The 27,935-nt window shown below is 37.3% G+C and overlaps 1 protein-coding gene and 1 non-coding gene across 6 annotated transcripts in view; both read left to right on the forward strand.

The window, feature by feature from the left end:
• Positions 1-4,203: 4,203 nt before the first annotated feature.
• The window catches only part of LOC125155173 (receptor-type tyrosine-protein phosphatase C-like), a 68,084-nt gene continuing 44,352 nt past the window's right edge, over positions 4,204-27,935 (forward strand). The window contains exons 1-8 of one of the 5 annotated variants that reach the window (XM_047840108.1): positions 4,238-4,267; positions 10,797-10,931; positions 13,710-13,853; positions 14,581-14,637; positions 15,816-15,842; positions 17,587-17,805; positions 19,799-19,927; positions 21,269-21,409. In XM_047840108.1, the coding sequence (XP_047696064.1) occupies positions 14,619-14,637; positions 15,816-15,842; positions 17,587-17,805; positions 19,799-19,927; positions 21,269-21,409 (535 nt within the window). In that variant the 5' untranslated portion in view covers positions 4,238-4,267; positions 10,797-10,931; positions 13,710-13,853; positions 14,581-14,618. Of the gene's footprint in view, positions 4,268-8,020; positions 8,383-10,796; positions 10,932-13,709; positions 13,854-14,580; positions 14,638-15,815; positions 15,843-17,586; positions 17,806-19,798; positions 19,928-21,268; positions 21,410-27,935 lie in introns of those variants that run through there. The other 4 variants (XM_047840103.1, XM_047840107.1, XM_047840104.1 and 1 more) reach the window with 4 other exon arrangements.
• Positions 20,918-21,081, forward strand: LOC125155901 (U1 spliceosomal RNA). Its single transcript, XR_007148417.1, has one exon. It is a non-coding gene; the product is annotated as a U1 spliceosomal RNA (small nuclear RNA).

Below are 27,935 nucleotides of genomic sequence, written 5' to 3' on the forward strand. Positions count from 1 at the left end.
TGTAACATTATTAGTCATGTATTCTGTAGTCCAATACTGATTAAGAGGTTTTTTTTATTTAGCCTATGGGCTTTTAATAAATATCAATCTCTGCATAGCCTAAAGCATTGGCTAAAAGAATTTTCATGTTGAAAGGTCAGGTGTAGAGGAAAAGCGATAAGGATAAATTAATGAGGAAAGCTGGAAGCCTGAGGATTGACAGCAATGTCTGCAGAGTCAGACAGGCTCAGGTTCAAGTCTGGGCTAGCATATACCAGCCTTGCCAACTTAGCCAGGAAACTTGACTTTTCTAATTTCTTAGGGTGTTGTGATCCTTAAGAGAAAATACAAGCAACAGGCTTCCTATAGTGCCTCATACACCATGAACACTCAATACATATTAGCAATTAATAACAATAAAGTATCATTTCTGAATTATTCTCTTAAAAAGACACATCTGTAGAAATTGTCTTTTCCATTTTGGTAATTTACCATTTTCTAAACTTGAATTAAAATACTATACACCACGTATTGTCTTCAAAACATTCATTGCTTTTGCACCAGTTAGAATTAAAATAATATCTCTGGGGCATTTAACATGCATGTGGCCTGATGAAGAGTCTACTGTTTGGAACATTTCTAGCATATTTACTCTAGTATTCATGGTTCTTATGTTAAAAAAAGAAAGCTTCCTTATTATCCCAATATTCCTTTTCCATTTCCATAATGAATATGTGACAAATCGCAATTCCTTTTTATAACATATTCTATACCATTTATGCTACATGTTTGGGCGGTAACAAACTAATAAATGAGAACAACAGAGTATAATGGTCTGTGGAGTTAGTGATGGGTCTAGTAAAGGCAACATTAAGATTCCTCTTTTTTCTGTCATCAAATCTATTTGATTTCTCTTCTATATTTATTGATCTGATGACTTCCATCACTCTCAGGAAAAAATTTAATCTCTTTTCGTGGCCTATAAGGCTTGCTCTTGGCTCTTCTCCCAAAGGTGTTTTCATCAGATCTGTTTGATTTCTCCCTTGTATTTACACATGCTTAAAACCATTCAACAATTACTTATCTACCACTTACTATATGCAAGGCTCTTAGCTACACAGCTTCAGCTGCTTCGCTTCCTCCTCATATTGCGTAATTCTTGCTGATCTCCAATGGAAAGAATTTTTATTAGTCCTAATCAGGTTCACCTATGACTTAAATGTCTTTGCAGACTACTGGATCTCACTCTCTCTCTCTCTCTTTCTCTCTCTCTCTTTATCTTGCAAACCATTGGAGCTATATATATATGTAGATATCTATCTGTATCTATACATCTTACAGTTTGTAATTTATCCTAGGGCAAAGGACCATACCTGTTACATGTTCAAACCCAGCACCTAATATCAAGTTAGCAAAACAATAAATGGGTTTAAACTTAACTAAATCAAGTTAATTTGCTTGAAGTTCCAAGGAATTAGGTGTTTATATTGAGAAGGGACATATCAAAATAGTTTTACATTTTTTTTAACGTTTATTTATTTTTCAGAGACAGAGAGAGACAGACTGTGAGTGGGGGAGGGGCAGAGAGAGAGAGGGAGACACAGACTCCAAAGCAGGCTCCAGGCTCTGACCTGTCAGCACAGAGCCCCACGCAGGGCTTGACCTCACGAACTGCGAGATCATGAAGTGAGCCAAAGTCAGGCGCTCAACCGACTGAGCCACCCAGGCGCCCCCAAAATAGTTTTAGGTATTTAAAAACTTATATACTTCTTAGATAAAGAAAAGAGGTGTATTATATGAAATGTGTTTATACACTCGAACTAACTCGAATATTTTGAATGTGGCAATATGCTAAATTCTTTACAATTATCATGACAGTTATTTCTTCTTTCACTTAAAACGCAAGAGCTGTTAATCCCTCCTATAGTAATGTTTTTTATTTTACCTATTGCTTCTTTTGCAAATTGACACAATTCTAGGAACTTAATTTAGAAGGAAATAAAAATAAATGAGAAGAGAGAGAAAGCTACTAATAGGAAAATAAAAATAATATTAAAAAATCAAAACATGATTTTATATGGGATAGAAAGATAAAAGCTGATTAAACAAGAGGAGGGACAAAAATCCAAATCATGTACATTAAAAACAATACTTAAGTATGAATGATTAAGAAAAAGTGGAGAACTATAATGAGAAAATAAGAAAATATTTGATGCAGTATATGTTTTAATAATATATATTTTAATAATTACATATTTATATATAATACATACAATATAATATAAAATACAAAAATACTATTTATATCAAGGAATAAACCAGAGAATGTCACTGAAGAAACTGGGTCCTACCCATCTGATGGCCCTTCTGAGGGGAGACAAGTTTTTCAGATCAGTTTATCCTCAAAAAATAAAATCTCAAAGCAGGAAGCTGTCGTAAATATCAACCAACCCTTTCTTTTATCTGATTCTTCATTCTTTTTCACATCAGTTGACTGTCATTTGGGAAAGGATTTTATGATCTTTTTCACGGTCATTTACTAAGAGTGAAACGTGTCTCACTCACTGCAGACTGAATCTAGTTCCCATCATGGCAATAAAACCGACCTTTCCAACATTCCCACAAGCTCAGGTGATAAATCTCATTTTATTTGATTTCATTAATTTCCTTCTTGAAACACCCTTTATTGGTAACTCTTGTTGACTTCATTTTCCCTCCTACATAGATTAGGTCACCTAATCTTAGGCCCTCTCCTTGAATGCTTACTCAACTTCAGAATTCTACCCCGAACGCTCCTTTTGTATAACTGGGGGACCTCCTTCACCGTCATAGCTACAATACCCATCTATATGTTGATCCAAAGCCTCAACCCAGAGAGATATCCTGAGCTGCTAACCTCCACCTCCAAATATTACTAAACATTTTTACGTAGAAGTTTCAAGAATATCAAATTTTCCCGTCTCTTCTGCTTTTCTTCTTTAGCTTAGTGAAAGCTTCCACAATCTACCTACTACACTTGCCTAGTATGTTAAACTATCAACCTGAATGCTTTCCGTGTTACTCATTCTCTGCCTTTCTTACTTCTAACGATTTACAAAGTCTTGATGACTACTTCCAAAGTGTTTCACAGATTTTTTTCTTGCTTTTTTTTTTTTTGGTACCATTTTCCTCATGTAGAACATCATCTTTCTCATACGCTTTTATTTTAGTCTCCTGATGTTCCTGTCCCCAACTTTGCCTTCTGATAATCTATTTTCCATTTTACAACACGGTCAATCGAAAATTGAAATGCTTCTTCAATAGTCCTCCCCTTAAACACCTTCTTCTGATGGCTGTCTAAAGCCTGTAGGACGAATCTCAACTTCTTATTCCTCTAGGACTGAGCTAGCTGTCCATAATCCTTTAGGTCACACCTTAAATGTATCCAAGAAACCCTCTCTGTCACCTTCTCTACCAGTTGGACACCAACCCTGGAAGTCTAAATTGGGTGATGCCTCTATAAGCTTTTTCTTTTTAATTTTTAAAAATTTATTTGAGAGACAGTGAGTGAAAGTTGGGGAGAGGGGCAGAGGGAGAGACAGAGAGAATCTTAAGTAGGCTCCATGCTCAGTGCAGACCCCGATGTTGGGCTCAATCCCAGAATCCTGGAATCATGACCTGAGCTAAAATCAGGAGTCGAATGCTTAACTGACTGACTAAGCCACCCAGGTGCCCCAATCCAAACTGTGCTGCTACAGCACATTCTATCTCATTGGTCATTACACTGTAAGACTTTTTCTTTCTTTCTTTCTTTCTTTCTTTCTTTCTTTCTTTCGGGGGGTCTGTATCTTACACTGAACTGAGCTCCTTGGGAGCAGGAAATGTCTCTACCTTGGTCATATTATATCGCTAGTATGTGGCATATAGCACACAGTAGGCACTCAATAAATAATCATTATCTAAATAAATGAATGCATATGGGGAAAAAGTCCAAAGTCTTTTATAGGCTTGAGATTAATTCTAATAGCTCTCCTTTAATCTGTTACTTTTTTATTTTACCTGAGAAGTCAAAAACTAATACCATAGTTTTAACATACTTGGACATTGTAAACATGACCTTAAGAGAAGAAATGTAGTTTCAGTGGTAAAAGGTACTGAAAATTGCCCCTCTGTGAATGTTAGCTAACACAGAGATGATGTATATATGGAAATTTAACTTATATTTACATATGTATTATGAAATTTGAAGTTTTCTAATAGATGTTTGTTTTCCTTTTTTCAGGAGAAGACAATACTCTTTCCAGTCCTGGTAAGAATTAATATTTTCATTTTACTTATTTTATTATTTTGTTGCAAAGTTTATATATTTAATGTTGATAGAGTTTTCTATTATTGTCTAGTAAAATCATTTTACAAGGACAAATGTTATAATTATGAATTATTTCTTGAATTGTGAAAATGTTTTTGACACTTTCTTGTTCTTAATATTCCTGCTTATAACATATAAATTTTGTTAACTACTTGAATATATTATTGTGTATAAGTTATAGCTTTTCTTAAACTTGACAATAAATTGCATAGCAGGATTCCAATCTCTTTTTAAATTTTAACATTGCAAATAATTCAAGTTAGGTCGCAAAACTTTATAGTCAAAAATTGGTTAAAGAATTATCTGAGAAATTAGAATTCTAAACATATTATATATGTATATATACAAATACATATATGTATATACATATATGTATAAAAGAAAAGCTTTGAGAGTAGTAAGATATTTTATAATCATGTTCAAATTCTATTGTCACAATGGAATTAATAGTCTTAATGAGTATTCTAATCCTGAGACCAATTACATTTAAACAATGAAGATGTTAAAAATAAATTCTTACATATTATATGCAAAAATAAGAGAGAAACGTACATTTCATGTGGTTAAAAATAAGTTATATCACTTAAATGTTAGTGTTATGTAAAATGTATTACTGATTTCCTGATTCATCATACAGTTGAAGTATGCATTGAGAAGGTAAGTAAAGCCACTAAGACAATTCTGACTTAATCATTTTAATGCACAGTTCTAGTTAGGTACATTCAAAATGTTCTGCAAATTGAGTTATTAAAGGAATTATTTTTGTAAATAAATGAAAATTCATTCCAAACTATGGAAACAAGGAAGCATGTGAATACTAACAAAATGCTTTTGAATCTGCATAAGAATCACATTCTCTTATTTTTTAAAACATGTAATATTGGAATTTTACGGTTGGATAGTATGGTAGAGAAGCTTTATAAATACATGGAAGTCATTAAGGTATAGCAACTGTGATTGGTTTATGCCAGCTACTCTCATGCATTTTAGCATTTCCACCTTTTACAAATGATTAAGTTCATTCCAACCATATAAACTGGTTATTGTTGCAGGAGGGGATTGGGAATGGGGTAGAATAGGGGGTGAATGTTTAAAATGCTAGACGACTTACCACCTTCTTGAGAGAGTTTCCATTATCCTTGCACTGTTATAAAATGATGGATGACACATCCAAATGATGACATCAGGTAAGTCAAAATAGTGACCCCAAATGCTAATGAGAATGGCTTCCTGCAAATATCAACAAGAATGTGATCAGTGGAAACCAGTAGTATCTCCAAAGTGAAGATGAAGGCCAATGTAGAATTGGCAATTGGAGCATTTTTTCTCATCCTGAATTAAAGTCTTATTTATTGAACCAGGGGATGTGCAGTGAGCTTAAGATGTGCGCAAGAATATTAAGGCTTCTAGGTAGGAGGGTAGTTTTCTGAATACCGTTTTTTCATAGACCTAGGACTGAATTTACTTGATGATATATAATCTTTAGGAATGCTACTCTTCAACAAAGCATAACACTATTATGCGTGGTATTTGGAGTGGTTTTCCTTCTAGTTTTTTTGTAATTCAAATGTAAAAGATAAGTGGGAGTGGGTGATAAAGGGAAAATGTCACATTTCTCTCAGAGCACAGGGGATCATTGGAATCCTGCCAAAACCAGAGATAGGTTAACCTAAAAACAACAAACTAATAATTGTTCACGTCTATAATGATGGAAGTATATTAATGTTATTGCACATAATTTTAAGCTCCCTCCCCCTCTCCCTCTCATCTTCTCAATCTCTGTCCCTATCTTTCTTCTTCCTGTCTTTGCCTCCACCCTTGTCCCTTCTTTTATTCAACAAAGAGCAGGTGAGAGAATAAGTCAAGTAGGATTTAGGATTTTACACTGAAGACAGGAAGGGGTGACTTGCCTATCACTGTGCTAAATATGTTGACGTGTATCTCGGGTAGAGGTTTGTTAGTAAATATGTTGCTTTGTGTGTTATTAGGTTACGAAATTCTAGAGATTGAAAATTTTTGTTGGAAAATAACAACTGTAACAAATGTACTGAAATTACTTTGGATTTCAGTAACCACAGAAGAGTTCTACATTATTTTATGTTCTTGTCATTGGGGCAGTTCAATAAGGCTTGGATGTATTTTATTTGTATTTAGTAAACGCTGATTTCATTTTACCTTCAACAATAATGAATGAAGCTAGGACTTCTCTGTGCCCTTTCTACTTCCATTTTCTTAATTCCCCATTCAGTAATCTTTTAATTTCAGTTCTTAAATCTTATCACTTCTAATCTTTTCCAGTTTCTCCCATTCTCATTCTCTTCCCATTTTCTCTTACTCACTCTTGGGCCATTTTCTCTTACTCACTCTTGTTGAACTGAATTGTTAAAGTACTTGTGTGCTATCATTTGTTGTTGTTGTTAATTAAACACTGAAAAACATAACATTTGACTATTCGTAGAAATGAATATATGTTAAACATAGAAAATCCAGAAAAAAAAACCCACATCTTTATAACCTCAATATCCAGAGATCACAATGTGTTGGTTTATTATTTTTTTAACAATTTTGGTGTATTTCTCCCCACTCTTCTATAAAGAAATACACCTTCTGAGTAAGAGAACACAAAAAATTTAAAGGCCTTTAATACACAGTGCTAACGTGCCCTGCGGAAGCTTTTATCAGTTGTACGCCTCTATCAGCTACGTGTTCCCTAATTCAGCACTACTTGTCACACTGTTATTTTTTCTTCTGAAGTGAATTGAAACCATGGAAAATGTTGTTGCAATATCTCAAATTGTGTTTCTTATATTATCACAAAGTTGAAACTATTTTGTAGACTTGGGCATTGTGTACCTGTTTGAGAATTTTGTTTCCCTGTCTTTTGTCCAATCTTTGCTTTGTTTTTGATTTGCTAAAAAGTAATCAGTGCAGGGGTGCCTGGTTGCCTCAGTCAGTAAAGCCTACAACTCTTGATCTCGGGGTTGTAAGTTCAAGCCTCACTCACGTTGGGTACAGAGATCACTTAAAAATAAAATTGTAAAAAAAAAAAATCAGTGTGTACCTAGAACTTTTATTTTTCATTTTTTGTTTTCCTAGAAACACTAGTCCTCTTAATAATCCCCTTTAAACTTTATCTTTCTCTAGTGCTCATTGATAAGTCTTTTTCTTTTCTTTTCTTTTCTTTTTTTTTTTTTTTTTTTTTAAAGAGAGAAGTATTTTTTCAACATTTATTTATTTTTGGGACAGAGAGAGACAGAGCATGAACGGGGGAGGGGCAGAGAGAGAGGGAGACACAGAATCGGAAACAGGCTCCAGGCTCTGAGCCATCAGCCCAGAGCCCGACGCGGGGCTCGAACTCACGGGCCGCGAGATCGTGACCTGGCTGAAGTCGGACGCTTAACCGACTGCGCCACCCAGGCGCCCCTCTTTTTTTTTTTTTTATAATTTCTGTTAGTTGACTTTCTTTATGTGTGTGCTCCGTCCTTCTGAACCCAACTGCTTTGGACAGTAAAGAAACCAGCAATCCAAAGGGAAGAAGGCAGGGAATAGCTGCTTTCAACTTCATTTCCCCATTTATATCTTTAGCCACTATATCTAAATCTATATACCTCTGTGTGCATCTATCTATCTATCTATCTATGTGTATATATGTATATGTATTTGGTAAAATATACATACTACCACATGCTGTATATCATCTCTGTATGTTGTGTGTGCATTCACACATATATGTATATATATTTATATACACACTGTAATGGACTGAGGAGTTAGTTAACTCAGATGAGTATATGTTGCAGGATATGATTCATGTATTTATTTTGTTTTCCTTTTTCCATCTCCCATGAATACAATAGGACTGAACTCAACAGAAAAGCCCAGTGTTCTGGCTCCAAGCGACCCCTTACCTGCCCGCACCACTGCATTCTCACTTACAAGCATCTCTGAAAGAGAATATAACTCCTCAGAGACCACGCCTACTCTTAGTCCAGACAATCCTTCACCTGAAGACTTCCTGAACTCTTTGGATAATGCTAATACTCTTAATGTGACAGGTCGGCACAGAGGTGTTAATTAACTGAAATGAGTTTAGGAGAACTTGTCTTCCTTTTTGAATCTGAAAGTTATCAGAACTGTTTTTCTTTAAAATACGTGTGCAGTTTCTACAAATGTGGTTTTATTCAAGCATGTAAAGTGTAGAACATCCAGGCGTTCATGCAATTTTGACTGACCAAAGTAGTGAAGGCAAGTTGTTGAGGAGCCGATGGACAGGGAGGCAGGGAAGCCCCCAGCAAGTAAGGCTGGTGGGGAGGGGGAGGGGAGTTTCTCCAGTAGCCACTGAACTGCATGTGCTGTGTCATCGCCACTGTTCTGCTCACTTGGGTTTTCTGCAGTGCCAGCCGGGTCAGAACTCAGCATTTCAGCGCTTTGTCAGTCTTGCCCTCCCTGGCTGTAATTCCAAAGTAGGATTTTTCTTTGTTGAACTCCACAATCTCAATACCAGAAATTACTGGAGATAAACAATTTATTTTTGAAAAACCACACCGAGGATCAATAATCCAGCTTTGCTGTTTGAATTTCCTCCAGAGATATTGGCATTAAAAAAATTAATCAAGGTTGTGGGTCTTAGGGCGGAATTGAAGGGAATGTGGCCACATTCATAACAGTGATGTGGGAGGTATTTTTTACCAGTGAAGACCACTGATGCTTTTCAGAATCCCAATAAATCTGTGGTTTGCTCATTCTATATTTGATGTTAGGTCTGCCAGTGTATTTGGCACATAAATCCACCATCATGAGGGTTGTTCATGCCTTTTCTGAAATAATGTGCTATGTTGTCATTTTCTGAGGCAAACAGGTTTATAGACATTAGAGACTAAGCTACTTGCTTAACAGTGCCATTAATCTTAGTGTGAAAAACAAGTATGTTCAACACTGTCTCAGAAATTTGGTGGAGGGGTACATTGTCGTGTTTTGAATACCATATTGATGAAGTTTATTGGCCATAATAAGCAGTTAATTAAATGATAAATGCCTCCTTATGTTGATTACAGAACTGTAAATTCAATCTTTCCTCCATTTTCTCCTTCCACCTTAGCAGAGTAGTGGCTAGGATCTATCTACACATTGCAGGCATTTGAATTCATTGCCCAAAATTTTAACAAAAAGAATGTGAGGATGAGGGTGTTAATGGTTAGGTAGAACATTCCAGGGTAAACTTTTTTACTGACTGAGTGATGTCACACAGTTTTCTATTTTAAAGTTTTCACATTTAGCTTCATGTACACAAACACACACACATATAATATTCTCTATGAAGCAAAATGTGAAGAGAAAATGTTTAAAATGGAAAGGATTGGAAATAAGGATGAATAATACTAAAATACTAACTTGATGGTGAAATTAGCTTGGAAGGTTTCTTACACTTTCAAATAAAATAAGACATTTGAGCTCCCTACAAAATAACTTTGCTCTCCGGTGATATTTCAATTCTCTACTGGGATAAAATCGTATGTGTTATTTAATTTATGTTCGCAATTGATTCGTATTGTGGAATACAATCCAATTTTCCTGCTTACCGATATACATTAGTAAAAAAAAAATCCCTTAATCCATGCTTCTAACAGTATAATATTTTCAAGTGTTTTCAAAATTGTTCAAAAATCATTATAATAAGCATCTGTTTGCATTTATGCAGTTGCAAAATATCAATATAGAAGTATATATAAAGTACATACTTTATGCATATATATATATACATATATATATATAAAGTATTTACACACATACACATTGAGAATACTATTTTCCCAAATCCTGATCCTTAAAGATACCATACCATTTTATCCATGGCGGTATATCCTCCAGACTCTAGACATGTGATTCTCTGAGAGAATGTGGGGGTGTGAGCAACTGTTTCCCCACATCTTTTCCAACACTAGGTATTATTAATCTTTCAAAAACTCTGCCAGTATGAGAGTTAAGATATTTTATTTTAACATCAAAAAATTTCATAGTGATGAGCACTTTTGCCTACACTCTTTAGCCATTGCGTATATTACATGTCTTGTCCATTTTTCTATTTTTCTTTTTTTTACGATTTGCATATTGTACACTGAGGGATTCTTTACTGATTCTGCCTACGAAGAAACACCCCAACTTTCAGTTTGTAAAGTTGAAGGAGAATCCAAAAAGCTCACAGAGACTTGGAGGTTAAAAAAAAAAAAGCCACTTGGAAACCTGAGTCATCTATGACTTCAACAGGACCCCAGGAAGCCTCTGGGAATATGTAAATGAAGAACTCTGGTGCCACCTTCCTGCCAGGCGAACTTAAATAGAGGCAGACACACATTTTAATAGATAGGGTCATTTCACGGTTTGGTAAACAAAGATGCTGATAACGTCCTAGTATTTAAATGTTTCATCTGCAGTAGGGAAATACTGAAACGATTTCACTTTCTTACCCTAGGAGTTACACAGCCGCCTACCTTCCCCACGCACGCAGACTCGCAGGCGCCCTCTGCCGGATCTGACACGCAGACACCTAGCAGCACTGCTACCCCTCCCGCACTCACCCCTGCTCCGGGGAAGAATGACACATCAGGTTTGCCGGGCTTTTAGATTTATGCAACTGTGGAGAAAGCCTGACAGCTGCCTGTGGTTAAGAGTGGTGTCAGGGAATCCAACCACTTGTTAAACGTATAGCACTCGCTAGTTGGTGAATTCGGTATTTCATACTTTCATGTTTATCCTTAGTTTATGAGGACACCTACCTAAGGTCCTTCTAGTACAGATGAAATAATAAAGAATGAGACCTCGCAGAATAAAGGAAAAACCTGTTCCGGAATAAATGGTTACTCAGGGTGTTCTATACGTTTCTTCATATTGGGGCAAGACCCACTGCACAGTGAAAACTTTCGCTAATAATAAAGAATAGTATGTATGAAATGTTGCCAATAGACTTCCAACCAATAAACAAAATCCTGAAGAGTAGATGACTTCCATTTTCAGTGAAAGCCACTAAGAAATTGTAACCACAGTTTGTTTTTTTAAAAGAATGGGAAAAAGGAAATAGATGCTTCATTTCCCCCATCCAAACATTAAGATTCAGCTTAGCATCTCTGTATGTATATAAAACAAAGCAAAATACCCCCTCCTTTATCTTTCCAAATCAGGGTCTAAGTCACTTCATGTCGACTTTTTTTTTTATCCTGAAAGACAAAAATCCACACAGACATATATAAAAATGTGATGGCTTCAATGCCTGAAAATAAAAAGATATAAATGGGAAAGCCCATGGAGCAGGCACTAAAGTGGCCTTTCTTGGAACATGAATCAAATATGGAAGTCCAACCTATCAAATAGAATAATTCTGAGGTATTAAAAGTCTTCCGTTGGCACAAAAATCATTACAGGCAATGCACAAACTTAAAGTGACCTGGGAAAGAGTTGCCCTCCCTTCCCTGCCTTGTTCTGGCCACTCCAGCTACCACGAGAACTACAGTAAGACAATCTGGAACTTTTAGCAAAGCCACAGATTCAGAAGTTACAGATGAGAAGGAGCTATAAAATAACTGAAGAGGGCTGGCCTGTAGGGGCTGGTTGTTGCAAAAACCACTCTGTGTCCTCATGAAGAAATTCTTCCTCTCACGGTGGCTAATTCCACTAATTAAAAACTGATTAGGATTCATTAACCTGATGAAAATTGTAAAAGCAGGGGCTTTAGAACAGCATGAGGACAAGGGACTCTTAGGGGAGGCAAAGAGAACAAGCCTGTGAAAGAGAAGGAAAGAATGTGGAAGAAGGAGAAAGACAAACCCGCTGATTTTTTTAAAAAAAATTTAATGTTTTTAAATTTTATTTGAGGTGGGGGAGGAGCAGAGACAGAGAGGGAGACCAGAATCCAGGCTCCAGGCTCTGAGCTGTCAGCACAGAGCCTGACTTTGGGCTGAACTCAGGAACCCCGAGAGCACAACCTGAGCTGAAGTTGGACTATTAACCAACTGAGCCACCCAGGCGCCCCAAACCCACTGATTTTTCAAGCTCAGCAGAGGGTCATTTCTGAGTCTATTTTTTTTTTTAAGAAGAAAAATTAAACCTTCCTACCCTTCTCTGTGTTGTGTTGGAGACTTTCTCTGGGGATCCAGAACTGCAGAACTGATATTTATGTTATTCATTCTACTCTATGGTTTACTTACATGCAGGGGAGGTAGTGGCTTTTGAAGACTGAGCTGAGAACCTAAACTCAAATTTTTGGAAGATGCCTTTTCATTGCTAATGGCTGTAGATGTGAAGTTACGGACTGTGCTCTGTTTGTAATTGGACGATGCCTGCATGCTTGTCCTGAAACCGTTTCCAGAATGTGCATACCTGTTTCATTCTTCCGAAACCCTGAGAATCTTACAAATGCAAGACTAATCTTGTATCATTGAACTGATGACCCCAGGGACCATGACAGGGAAATAACCAAACAAGCTCAAATAAAGGCTGGTTAGCATGTCCTTTGTTTTTGCCGCGACAACTACCGGAGTGCCAGTCCCCTAGTAGGCATCCAGTGAATACGTACTGATTGCTTGTGTCAGAATTCTGGGTGTGATGTCTGCAGGAAGATGTAGCATGCCTTGGGTGCTTTGAAGCTTGGCAACGACAAGTCCTAACCAAATACACTGTGCAGTTTCTTCAGCTACGACACCTAATTCTATACGTATTTGCTTAGGTTTGCTTGGAAAATAAGGAAATGGTGTCTGGATGATGCAGAAGTTCTTTGGTTCTAAACCAATTTGATTTTTTCCTGGCGAGGGCAATCAACATAGTGAAAGTAGAATTGTAACCTCCACCTGGAAAGGAAAACACCCTGAGCTCAGCAGCTGCAAAGGCAGAAGCCCATTCAGCTCTCATGTAAGAAAATTAGAGCTAGACATCTGCACCCAGAAAGGCCTCCCCAGGGAGGTGCCCCCCAGGCAAGGTTTCCAGCCCATGGCACGTTGTGCTTCCTCTTCTTCCAACCTTCACACACCCTTTGCCACCCAGAGCTCCGCAAGCCAGCACCCCACTCTGTCGCTCGGGTGCATTTTCGCCATCACCTAAGGCATCCCTTGGTTGGAAAGCTTGGCCTCCCTGGCTTGTGCAAACCAGCTGTCTCCTCAGGTGCCAAATATTTTACAAGTGGTGCTCTGATTACAAAGCTGCCTAGGCGCTGAGTTGCACGATGTGAAACTTCTGCAGGCCTGGCTGGTTTTCATTCAGTTTTGCAGAACACAGACAGCTACGTGCTCAATCGTTGCTTGGCTCAAGCCTCGATGCTCTGTTTACGCTGAATGTCTGGCCATTGCCCTTCTGTGGCAAAAATGGATGACCGTGATGATGGCCTTTCTGATTGCAGGTTTTCCAGGAGAGACGATTCCACCCAGCACCTTCCCTGCAGACACAGCTTTCACACCAGTAGCGACCCTCAGCCCCGCACTCAGCAGCTCTGCTGCCCTACCCTCACTCATCTCCAGCATCACCACCAAAGATAACTCCTCAGGTTTGCCCGCGGTGCTCTAGGGGTTTTGAGTTGTGGGTACTGAACTGGAAATTTGAGACTTGAATGCAGTTCTTTTACGTATTTCATACCAAATATTATTTGCAGCGACGTTTCACATACTGATATCAAATGAGCCAAAATAAAGTTGCCAGTAAGCTTTGTTTCTGGGCATGCTTCATTTTGTTATTCATATCATGAAAGTTCAGGATATAGCTCTGGGGTCCAATCCAGTCCAGTTAACTTTCTGGCTGACTTTAGCACAAGCTACTAATAGTTTTGGGGTGATGTTTTTCCCTTCTGTAAAAATAGATATTGTAATATTCATTTTAGGGGATGGATGTGAGGACCAAATATGTAAAATGCCTGGGAAGCAGTATTTAAAAAGAATAAGTGGGATCCTTATCAGTAATTAAAATAAGGAAGTTATTGAAGGAGAAAGGAGTAGTTTGAGGAAGATTGCACATCAGGTAAGAATTACACCAAAGAAAGAACAGTTTCTCTCAACTTACTGAATGTCAAGCTCTAATTATTGGAACTATTGGTTATCTTAAAGGGCCATTGGTAGGTAGATAAGGTTTTGGCTCACTTTCCTGTTTTGACAAGGAGCAAGTGTCAAGTCCAGTGATTCAGTTAGGAGAGAAAGAAAGTATCGTTGCTGAAGAGTTTTTCCCTTGCCCTTCATTATGACAAACTCACTAACTTTTATTCTCTGTTCATTTCCTTGCAGATCAGAGTCTTACGTCCACGTCACCCGCAACAAGCATTATGACTGCTTCCGCAACAGGTGACAATCTAACCCTCAGCCACGCAGTCATATTACTAGCATGTACCTGGGATGTGCTCGTAGAAGGGTCTTCCATTTGCTCTCTCGGGGGGCCCTTTTTTTGAGAAGTTCAATTGAGTATTCGAATGATGGGGGCTGTGGAATGGCAGTTAGTCTTAACACACATATTTTAGCTGTGCAATAGCTGGTGAGATCAGGGCATAATGTTACTGTGATATCTTTTCATATCATTATGACATCCCCCAAGGGTTGTGTGCTTTATGCAAAGGCATAGAAAAACGATCAAAAATACTATGACTTCTTTCTCTAAGAGTGGGCTTAGGTATTAGCATGAAAAAGAACAAGTCTATCCACGGGACCCCCTGTTCCAAGTGGCGAAAGGCAGAGGATTGAGTGCAGAGCTCCAGTCATGTGGCATGGACCATGCAAGCAAAGGCAAGAGACCTGAACGGACCCAGCAATTGGCGGTGGCAGTCAGTGGGCTGGCCGTGGCAGAGCGGGCAAGCCCATGGTCCTCTCCCAAATTCTTCCAACTCAAAGACCAGATTGGCAAGATCTCTTGGCACATTTCCACCCATTCTTCAGTTAAATACAAATATGCTTCCCCCAGGATATGTTTCAATTTGTTGAAAGAGCCATTCACTACCCTGGATCCACTACAGGTGCAAAGAACTTACACAAGTTAAACTAGAGAGTGAAGCCGCCTTTGCCTATTTTCTGATTTTTTTTTTTTCAACAAATGTGTCAACTGAACTCTGTAGGGGTTATAATGATATAAATCTATTTTGAGAGTAATCAAGGGGAGGAGGACCTTTACATGTTTTTAGGTACGTGAATGGTTAGCCAAGTCACCACGCCATAATCAAATGTGTGCTGGAAAAAACCTCAACATTATTATTATTATCATTATTACCATCACGTTTATTGGGTTAAACTCATGAAAATGTCTTACAGAACTAGCTCATTAGTTTATAACATTTGAAGTTTTGAGATTAAAGCATTATACCAAGCACTGTGTTGTACATTGTACAAAACCTTGTGTTGTATGTTAAAACCCACAGACTTTCCAATTTATGAAGTTGAAAACATTGTAAACCTCCTCACCCCAAACGACCATAGCAGAGATGTTGTAAATGAAATTTTAATAATTTGCTTTCTCTCTTTTTTTTCTATTACAGTTACTACTACACCTAAGCAATCATGTGGTAAGTTTGTTAATTTGGAGGCAGCATATATCACTTTAGAATAGCATTTTCCTTATCTGCTTCTTCATTCCAACCTCCCGGAGCCACTGACAAGCTAGACTCACTGGCTCCCATTTCCCCACAATGATTAGCTCCAAATCTTAGGAGCCTGTGTCCTTCAGAGGCAAGAAACTTTGATGTCATATTCAGACATAAGTTTCGAGCACCAGAATTAATAATTACTAGCTAAACAACTTTGGTGAAGCCACTTAACTTCAGATTGAGTGTGTGTGAAGTGGAAAATACCAAACTTGCTTTGGGGTGGCAGGAGTTCAGGATGCGTTGTAACAATAAATGTGAAATGTGGAGAATGTCTTCAAGGCTTATCAAGTAAAAGAATCTGTTTTTGTCTCTGTCTCTCTGTCCTTCTGTCTTGCCAGGGTTTGGCTCAAAGCAGATGTTTGAGAACTGCTTGTACAACCCTCTTTGCACCTTCCTACTCTCTTCCCAGTGAAAGTAGTCATTCATGGTCAGGGCTTAACCCTCCGGACATTGCTAAATCTCACCACCGAAGTCTCTGCCTTCAGTAGCTGTCCATACGTTATAATGTAAAGATCAGCCTTCATATGTTTGCTTAATTAATATGGTCTTTTATGATCATATTCTTCTTGTGTTATTGCCTCTTGACGCTCTTCACTTAACTAATATGAAACTACTTACAGTTTCCTAAACACATAATGTTTACGTCATGCATCCGTGTTCTTTCCTGCTCTTCCTCTCCACTTAGAATTCCTCTCTATCCTCATCCAGCACCCCCATTCCCACCATCTATTTTTCTATGTCCTGCTCATATTTCAAAATACAAACTGAGTCACCCACCTCCTCTGAGAGCCTCTCCTATCCCTACACTCTGACTAGATTTCTCCCTACTTTCCTCCCTTATTATTTTGTACACATTCTTATTTTAGGGGTTTACTCGTCTGCAGCCACCCGTCTATGTCGGTCTCCACATTAGACTCTACATTTCTAAAAGCCGATGGTGTGTATTCTTAGTGCTTGGGACAGTGTCTCAAACATAATAAGGGCTTAATAATGTTCATTGGATTGAAAGTGAGGGACAAATTAGTATTTGTTGAAAAGATATTTTTTACCATTCAACAATGTTTTTTAAATAAAGAAGGGAATGCAACATAGCGCTAAGGAGAGGTACTTAGGAGGGTTCGTTATCAATAATTCTACCTAAGTAAAGGAATAATGAGGCCTGTGGCCCCTGAATTAATGTTCCACAAATTTGGAGAAACAGGTAATCAACAACTGCATTTTAGGAAGATAAGGGAAATGATAAAGCAAGAAGAAATTCATCAGATGTTTCATTCGTGTATCATTTCAGCAAGTAATTCAAGCAAGTGTGCCCCTGCTAATGACAGGTTTTATGTAATGACTTGGGTTTATGGTGGTGTTCAAAATACACTGGCCTTTGCTGTCATAGAACATATAGTCGAGTTAGGGAGATAAGACATTAATCTATTAATCATCCAAGTATAAACTTAAAAGCTGAGGTCCTTGATAGGCAGTTGATGTAAAGGGAATTTTGAAAAAATAATCATGGACACACCTGATGTGTTTCTTTTTTTTTTTATGTTTCTGGGGACATTTTGTTAGATATTTGATACTTTTGAAAATCTATGTTAAAGCGCTTGCATTTGATGTAAGCTTATTCTGAAAAATTTTAAAAAAGGGAATCCACATTTTTATTTTCTTTCAGATGAGAAATATAAAGTTATCAGTGTGAAATATCGTTATGACTATGGAAATAATTCATTTATAGCAAAACTAAATGTTAGCGATGATGTGGAGTGTGAAAATGCCATATGTAAAATGAATGAGATCCGTAACCTACCAGCATGTGAAAATAAGAATGTTACTATCAGTCATACTTCTTGTGATCTTCCAAATAAAATTATAGAATTGGACGTACCACCAGGTAAGTATAAATTGGTTTCTATTTGTATATTTACAAAAGAATACAAATCCACGTGTTTTTCATTCTAGTGGGTGAAGGAATCTGTCTGGTAAATGAACAGGGGTGAGGGGAAAGATGTCAGCTGGACGCTAGTGGGCGAACCTTCTGTTCTTCTAACCCAGTGAAATTAGGTGTTCATAAGCCTTCTTTACCCCTTACTTCCTCCCTATACTCCTTTTACAGAGTGTTTCAAGTAGATTAGGTATGACTTATCCCACTGTGGATAAGTGATTACCTATAAGCTTTCTTCCCCCTCCGTACTTAGTTCAAGTCATTAAATATAGATGTGCACATATTTATTCTTCTAGATACAAGTGTGTCTGGAGTATATTGGGGTAAACCCCAAAGTCAAGGATTTGATGTTTGTGGAAAGAACAAAACTCCGTTCACACACACAAAAAGAGAGTTATAATCATGTTAAGGTGATCAAGCCACTTCTGCCGGCTCACCTACTGCTGAGAAGGGGAAGGGGGTAAGGGTATCAAGCCCCCTACACCGAAGAATATAACAAAATGCATTTTGGAAAAGGGATTCAGGAACTGTGTACATTTGTCTACTCTTTCACATCACATAATAATTCAAGAACACATTTAAATAGGTTGAAGTTTGCATCCATATCTTGGCTATTGCAAATAATTCTGCTTTAAACATAGGGATGCATGTATCCCTTTGAATTAATGTTCTTGTACTGTTTGGGGAAATATCCATCCGCGAGATTGCTGGATTATAAAGTAGTTTTATCATTAACTTTTTGAGGAAGGGTCATACTGTTTTCCACAATGTCTGCATCCCTACCAACAGTGCGTGAGGGATTCTTTTTCTCCACCAACACCTGTTGTTTTTTGGGTTGTTGATTTTAGCCATTCTGATGGTGTGAGATGATAGCTCTTGTAGTTTTGATTCACATTTCCCTGATGATAAGTGATGATGAGCATCTTTTCATGTGTCTGTTGGCCATCTGCCTGTTTTCTTTGGACAAATGTCTGTTAAAGTGTTCTGCCCCTTTTTAAACTGAATTATTTGTGTTTGGGGTGTTCATTTGTATAAGTTCTCTATATATTTTGGATACTAACCCTTCATCAGATATGTCATTTGCAACGGCATGGATACAGCTAGAGGGTATAAAGTGAAATGAAACAGTTAAATACCATATGACTTCACTCACATGTGGAATTTGAGAAACAAAATGAACAAAGGGAAAAATAAGAGAGAGAGGGAGAGAACAAGAAACAGACTCTTAGCGATAAAGAACAAACTAATGGCTACCAGAATGGAAGGGGATGGGGAGATGGGTTGAAGAGGTGGTTAGGGATTAAGGACTTCACTTGTGTTGAGCACAGGGTGATGTATGGAAGTGCTGAACTACTATATTATACACTTGAAACTAATATTACACTGTACGTTAACTAACTGGAATGAAAAGTTTAAAAAGTAGGTTAAATTTTGGTATTTTCAGAAAAATGTCATGTAACTTATTCATTTTCTCCAAATATTACTGAAATAAATTATCATTTAGAAACAGAAAATGACAATTTAAAAAACGTATTCTCCAAGACAGGACCCCCATACTCTAATAATCATTTAATTAAAAAAAATCACAGAGTAAATTAAAAAGTTGAAGATATAAGTAAGAACAAATGAAGTGAGTGTTTTAAAATGTGCAAAAAAATGCAATTTCATCTAGAAATTTGCTTGGGTCCCATTTTTTAAAGGTAAGATAAATTCTAAATAAAATGCTGCCAATTAAATGCTTTCCAAAATGTGTGATGTTAAAAAAAGAATAAGCTATATAATTGAGGCATGTTAAACCCCGAGTTATTGGAGTTTTTCAAAACTTTCCAAACTAAATGCTCTCAAAGACTATATCACGAATATAGTTTCAGAGACTTTAATTGAATATATGGCACACATTATGAATCATTAATCATCTGTTTCTATATCATCTTTTTGACAGATCCTGAAAGTTTCTATTTGAAAACTTGTACAGAGCCAACAAAAGCAAATATTTCTATTTGTTTAAGACTGGAAAAAAAGGAAAACTTTACTTGTGATGAAAAAAAGATTACACACGTACTTAATTGTGGTAAGAATTTAGCTTTGATTGGAATATTTTTATGGTAGAAAGTTGTTCTAGATATTATCTATTCTTTCCTTCCTTCCTTCCTTCCTTCCCTCCCTCCCTTCCTCTTGCTTTCCTTCCTTCTTTCTCTCCCTCTCTCTCTCCTCTTCCCCCCACTCTTCCCCTTCCTCTACCTTCCTTCACCCCCTTTTGGTCTATGGTTTTATGGAGGCAAAACATTGTATTGTCTATACCACTCAAATTCACAAAATAGACAAATACTTTCCCCCAAAATAATCTTTGAAATAGCAAAAGTCAATTAATTTATAAGAATTTTCTTGGCAACTGTTATACACAAGGCATTGTTGAAAAGGTTATCAGGGAAGGGTGCCATAGAAAACATATGACACACATACCGTTAGAATAAAAAGAAAAGCAAACGTAAGATCATGCGACTCAAGAGTTTATGTATGTGGTCAACCCTCCATCAACAAAATTCATGGACAATCTCAAGAACATTTACATGAAAGAAAAGTGGGAAAAACACAATCAGTGCCTCTAGGAATATGGGTTTGGGCTCATATGGAGGACAATAATTGAGATACCAGTTCTTTTTAATAATTAATGAATTAATGTTTTTTTCTTTTTATTTGAATTTGTTAAAGTAGAAACTCTCCTTTGATGTAAAGCCATTTGCTAAGCCGTATTTGGCAAGGCAAACAGACACACACACGCACACACACACACTACACAAAGGATGAAGTGTGACACTGATTGCAATCATCATGTTGTAACGAAGCTTCATAGCTATGATACAAGCAGTATGAGGAAAGCAAGAACAGATTTACAATGAAATGATGATAAAGTAATGGTGTACTTAAAATATCTATTAGGCAAAGGCTAACTCAGGTGGATTCTTAGTTTCTGAACAGAGAACTCATTCCATCAGTGAAATTAGAGACACTCTCAAATTCAGTTAGACTTTTTAATATTTTCTTTAAAATCGAGTATGGTGTACTTATCTGGCAGGGGAGATACGACGATCATGAAGGTGGTTTTCCCAGGGTGAGTTTTATGCATTGCACTCCAGATGCACTGACCCCTGCGTCTTCCTCAAATGTGGGTAACTCGAATGCATAATTGGTGGTAGTGGGGGACTGAGTTTGCGCTTTCCTCTGGAAAAAAAAATTGAGTGTGGCAAAATCATGCATTATTATAGTAGTTTTTAGTATCTTTTACTTATTTCCTATTTGCTAAAGTTTTCAATCTAATAGATATTTATTACAGATATGAAATCTAAAGAGAGAGTTAAATATGATTATTGTATTCGTACATGTACTGATACATGATACTTATTTCTTTCAGCTAACTTTTCTTCATCTAATAAGACCGAAACTTATTTGGAACCCCTTTCACCTAAACAAAATTATTCCTGTAATTTAAAAGTATTGTATGGTGCCAATGAGTTTTTGAACAAAAATGAAACCTTTGAAACAGATGTTGGAAGTGAGTATATCACTTACATCTATATGTAAAATTTCTTCCTATGGTCTTACAATTCTTTGAGAACCAAAGAAAATGATGTTGTAGATTTGGAGAAAGGGTTTCAGAAAATGGATATGTATCAATTTTTAAAGTAGAATTTCAAAAATGGATGATCGAAGATCCAAACCTTTGACAAGTTTTTTTGTTCGTTTGTTTGGTTTGGTTGTTTTGTTTTTTTAAACTGCAAATTCTTGGCCATCATGAGCTTATGGTGGACACAAAACTGAGGTACATGAAATGGTTTGTTCACTTACTTCCCATTTCTTCCTGTAGCCAAGTTCCTTTCTTGGCGCGTCCTGCACCCTCTACCCCTCTAGTAAACCCTACCTTTGATAGAAGTGGGCACATGGCTATGAAAACACAGTGGCGCATCTAAGGATTGGTGGCGATATGATAATTAGTGTTACTAAAATGCAAGCAATATGAATAATAACAAGGCTATAATAGCCAATGACAATTAGAAAGATCCATTTTGGAAAATAATAGCTTTTGGGAGATGGGGGGCGGGGGCGGAAAGGAAGTCCTAAAATTCCACTTTTATTCAGTGGAAGGAGGGAGATTCCAGTCTAGAGTCTGCTAGGAAAAGTATGTTAATTATGTGTATGACAATTTATGAGTAACCACCAAAGAAAGAAGGGCAGAGAGAGGAGGAATGCAAGGCAGTACAGCCACTTTGGAAGATGTTTTGGTGGTTTCGACAGAACGAAACATACTCTTACCTTACAATCTAGCCATCACACTCCTTGGTACTTACTCAAATACTTATGTCAAATACTTACTTGGTACTTATGTCCACACAAAAACCTGCACAGGCATGTTTATGGCACCTTTTTTCATAATTTTTCCCAAACTTGGAGGCAACCAAGATGCCCTTCAGTAGGTGGATGGACAGTACAACCAGACAACTGGAATATTATTGAGCACTGAAAAGAAATGAGCTATCAAGCCATGAAAAGACACGAAGGAACTTTAAATGCTAATTACTAAGTGAAAGGAAGACAATCTGGAAAAGCTACATACTGTATGCTTCCAACTATATGATATTCTGAAAAAGCCAAACTATGGAAGCATTTAAAAGATCGGTGGGTGCCAGGACGAGGTGGGGAGAGTGAAATAAATAGAGCACAGAGGATCTGGGGGACAATAAAAACACTCTGTATGGTACCATAATTATGGCTACATGTCATAAGATACATTTTCTCAAACCTGTAGAATACATGACATAAAGAGTGAGCCCTAATATGAACTATAGACTCTAGCAGATAATGATGTGTCAGTGTAGGTTCATCACTTGTAAACCCTGGTGGGGGACGCTGGTAATGATGGTGCTATGCATGGGCAAAGGCAGGGGAATATGAGAAATCTCTCTACCTTCCCCTCAATTTTGCTGTGAACCTAAAAATGCTCTAAAAAAGTAAGTCTTTAATAATCATAATCATAAATCATGAAATAAGATTTATCCCAATAATGTAAGAATCCGTCAACCTTAGAAAATAGCAATTAAACCATTTTACATACCATTTACTTCAGGAAAGGGGGGATTTTTGCAAGACCATTGCAACAGAAGTTACATTCTTTTTTTTGTTTAATGTTTATTTATTTTTGAGAGAGAGACAGAGACAGGGCATGAGCAGGGGGGGGGGGTGGGGGGGGCGCAGAAAGACAGGGAGACACAGAATCTGAAACAGGCTCCAGACTCTGAGCTGTCAGCACAGAGCCTGACACGGGGCTTGAACCCACGAACCGTGAGATCATGACATGAACTGAAGTCGGACGCTCAAAACAGCTGAGCCACCCAGGTGCCTCAAGAAGCTACATTCTTAAAAACAAGACAAAAGACTTTGTTAATTCACCTACTACATGACCCACCCACTTAAAGTATATAATTCAGTGTTTTTTTTAATATATCAAGAGTTGTGCAATCATCACCAGAATCAACTTTAGGACATTTTCATCACACCAAAAAGAAACCCCATATCTATTAGCAGGCTGTTCTCATTTCTCTCCTGCTTTCCACACCTACGCAGTTACCAATCAACTTTCTGCTTCAATGGATTTTCCTATTCTGGATATTTCATATAAATGGAATTGTATAATACACTGTCTTTAGTGACTGGCTTCTTTCACTTAGCATAATGTTTTCAGGGTGCTTCCATGTTGCAAAATGTATCAATGTTTCAGTTTATTTTTTTATTGCCTGATAATAGTCCATCGTATGGATATACCTTATTTTGTTTGTTCATCCGTTGATTAGTTTTTTCCACTTTTTTGGCCATTATGAATAATGCTGCTATGAACATTCATTTACGAGTTTTGTGTATACATATGTTTTCATTACTCTTGTGTTCATACCTAGGATTAGAATGTGGGGATCATGTTTTGCATTTTGAAGAACAGCCAATCTGTTTTCCAAACTGGCTGCATCACTTTATTTGTTTGTTTGTTTATATTAATATGAAATTGATTGTCAAATTGGTTTCCATACAACACCCAGTGCTCCTCCCAAAGGTGCCCTCCTCCGTGCCCATCAACCACCCTTCCTTCCCTCCCACCCCCCATCAACCCTCAGTTTATTCTCAGTTTTTAAGAGCCTCTTGTGGTTTGGCTCCCTCCCTCTCTGTTGTTTTTTTTTTTTTCCCCTTCCCCTCCCCCATATCTTCTGTTAAGTTTCTCAGGATCCACATAAGAGTGGAAACATATGGTATCTGTCTTTGTATGACTTATTTCACTTAGCATCACACTCTCCAGTTCCATCCACACTGCTACAAAAGGCCACATTTCATTCTTTCTCATTGCCACGTAGTATTACATTGCGTATATAAACTACAATCTCTTTATCCATTCATCAGTTGATGGACATTTAGGCTCTTTCCATAATTTGGCTATTGTTGAAAGTGCTGCTATAAACATTGGGGTACAAGTGCCCCTATGCATCAGTACTCCTGTATCCCTTGGGTAAATTCTTAGCAGTACTATTGCTGGGTCATAGGGTAGCTCTATTTTTAATTTTTTGAGGAACCTCCACACTGTTTTCCAGAGCGGCTGCACCAGTTTGCATTCCCACCAGCAGCACAAGAGGGTTTCCATTTCTCCACACCCTCGCCAGCATCTATAGTCTCCTGATTTGTTCATTTTAGCCACTCTGGCGTGAGGTGGTATCTCAGTGTGGTTTTGGTTTGTATTTCCCTCAAAGTGGCTGCATCACTTTACATTCCCCGTACAGAATGCATGGGGGTTCTAACTTACTACATCTTCACCAACACTTGTTATTGTCTGTGTTTTTTATTATAGTCATCTCAATGCGTGTGAAGTAGTACCTCATTGTGATTTGGATGATGACTAATAATTTTGAACATGGCTTTCAGGTGTTTATTGGCCATTTGTATATATTTTATCTATTCAAAGCCTTTGCCCACTTAGAAAAATTTTTATTGAGTTAGAAGAGTTTTTTTATATATTCTAGACCCAAGTGTCTTGTCAGATATATCATTTGCAAATATCTGTTTCCATCCTGTGAATTGTCATTTTACTTTGTTGATAACTTTTGAAATTGATAATACTTTAATTTTGATGAAGTCAAACTTATCAATTTTTACTCCTTTGCTTATGCTTTTGGTGTCACATTAAAAACCCATTGCCATGGGGCACCTGGGTGGCTCAGTCGGTTAAGCGTCCGACTTCAGCCAGGTCACGATCTCGCGGTCCGTGAGTTCGAGCCCCGCGTCAGACTCTGGGCTGATGGCTCAGAGCCTGGAGCCTGTTTCTGATTCTGTGTCTCCCTCTCTCTCTGCCCCTCCCCCGTTCATGCTCTGTCTCTCTCTGTCTCAAAAATAAATAAACATTAAAAATATTTATTAAAAAAAACCCATTGCCAAATCCAAAGCCATAAAGAATTATTCCTATGTTCTCTTCTAATAATTTGATAATTTTCCCTACTAAATTTTACACTATCGATCCATTTTGAGTTAATATTTGTATATGATGTGAGGTCAGAGTTTGATTTAATTCTTTTGATGCAGTCATTCTCTTGTTCTAGCACCATTTTCTAGAAAGACCATCTTTTCCCCCGTTAAAAGTCTTGCCACATCGTCAAAAATTAATTAATAATAATGAGCTTATTTCTGGCCTCTCAGCTCTATTCTGTTGATCTACATATCTATTTTTATGCTAGGATCACTGTTGGTTACTGCTGCTTGATAGGTTTTGAAATCAGAAAGTATGATTCCTTCAACTTTGTTCTTCAAAATTATTTTGAGTATTCAACTGTCCATGGAATTCCATATGAATTTTAGGAACAACTTGTCAATTTCTACAAAGAAGCCTAACTGGATTTTTTTTTTTTTTTTAAAGAGAGAGAGAAAGAACACGTGACTGGGGAAGTGGAATGGAGGAGAGATAGAGAGACTTAAGCAGGCTCCACACTCAGCATGGAGCCTGATGCAGGCCCCACATCCCTGAGATAGTGACCTGAGCTAAAATCAAGAGTTGGATACTCAAACGACAGAGCCACCCAGGCTGAAGCCAGTTAGGATTCTGATAGGGGTTGCAATGAACCTGTAAAAAATCACTTTGGGGAGTAATATCATCTCAACAATGTTAGCCTTCCAGTCCATGAATACGGGATGTCTTCCCATTTATTTGTTTTCCTTAATTTATTAAACAAATTTTTTTTGTAGTTTTTAGTCAACAAGTTTTGTACTTCTTTTATTAAATTTATTTTCAGTTTTAAATTTATTCCCGATTCTATGGTAGTATTTTCTTAATTTCATTTTCAGATTGGTTATTGCCAGTATACAGGCATACAATTAATTCTCTGTATTGATCTTGTAGTCAGCCATATTACTGAACTTGTTTGTTAATGACAATCTTATAGAATTTTTGATAGAATATACTAAAGTTATTCTAAATTTCATATGGAAGGAGTTAGCTAAGGACTAAGGGAACTGCCTAAAACTGCCTTCCAAAAACCCTCCAAAACAAAATCACAAGAAGAAAAATAAAATTACATTAAAACTATGTCCCCAGATGGGGCGCCTGGGTGGCGCAGTCGGTTAAGCGTCCGACTTCAGCCAGGTCACGATCTCGCGGTCCGTGAGTTCGAGCCCCGCGTCGGGCTCTGGGCTGATGGCTCAGAGCCTGGAGCCTGTTTCCGATTCTGTGTCTCCCTCTCTCTCTGCCCTTCCCCCGTTCATGCTCTGTCTCTCTCTGTCCCAAAAATAAATAAACGTTGAAAAAAAATTAAAAAAAAAAAAAAAAAAAAACAAAAAAAAACTATGTCCCCAGCATACCTAGAAAAATTTAATACTTTTTGAATATTAAGTACTAAAATCTTTGCAATTCTTATAAATCAATGTAACAAAATAGAAATCCTGGGGGGGGGGGGATACATATATTTTTGTAAAAGTATAAAGGCAATTCAGTGGGGGAAAGGCTATTTTGTTTTTCAATAAATGATCCAGGTATCCCTATAGAAGAAAAGATGAACGTTCAGTCTTTACCTCTCAATAAAAATAAAAATTAATTCAGTGATTTACAGGCCTAAACACTGAGATTAGAACTATAAAATGTCTAGACAAAGACATTAGAAAGTCTTTGCTACTTTGGTGTAGGAAAAGGTTTCTTAAGACACATAAAACAAGAATTTTGTAAATTTTATAAATTAGACTTCATCAAAATTGACTGTTCTCTTCAAATAAAGCCATTAAGGAAATAAAAAAAAATCAAGCCATACATTAAGGAAAATATCCACAATTAATTTTCAACAAAAGAAGTTTCTCCAGAATGTATCGGGAACTCTCCCAAATACAAAATAAGAAATCAAGTAACCAAATTAAAAATAGGCAAATATTTTGAACATTTGCTTCAAAAAAGAAGATATGCAAATGGTCAATAAGCATATATAAAGATGCTCAATGTCATTAGCCAACCAGGAAATGAAAATTTAAACAACTATGAGTGGCGCCTGGGTGGTTCTGTAGGTTAAGTGTCTGACTTTGGCTCAGGTCATGATCTCCGGCTTGTGAGTTCGAGCCCCCCGGCACGTCGGGCTCTTGTGCTGACAGCTGGGAGCCTGGAGCTTGCTTCTGATTCTGTGTCTCTGTCTCTCTCTGCCCCTTCCCTGCTCACACTCTGTCTCTCTCTCTCAAAAATAAATAAACATTAAAAAAAATTAAACAAACAACTATGAGAGGATGATGACATTACACACCCGCTAAAATGGCTAACGTCAAAATAACCAACAATACTATTTGTGAATGTAAAGTAATAACTCAGAAATTTTACTCTCAGTATTTATCAAAGAGAGAGAAAAAAAAAAATCTCTACAGAAAGACTCCTACACAAAGATTCATAGCAGATTCACTCCTAGTAGCCGAAAGTCTGGAAACAGTCCCAATGTCCCATCAACACTTAAACGAATAGATAAAATGTGGTGGATCCTTACAATGGAATACTACTCATGAAGTAAAAGAACTAACTACTGACACAT

The sequence above is a fragment of the Prionailurus viverrinus genome, chromosome F1 (genome assembly GCF_022837055.1).
Source record: "Prionailurus viverrinus isolate Anna chromosome F1, UM_Priviv_1.0, whole genome shotgun sequence".
Classification (NCBI taxonomy): Eukaryota; Metazoa; Chordata; class Mammalia; order Carnivora; family Felidae; genus Prionailurus; species Prionailurus viverrinus.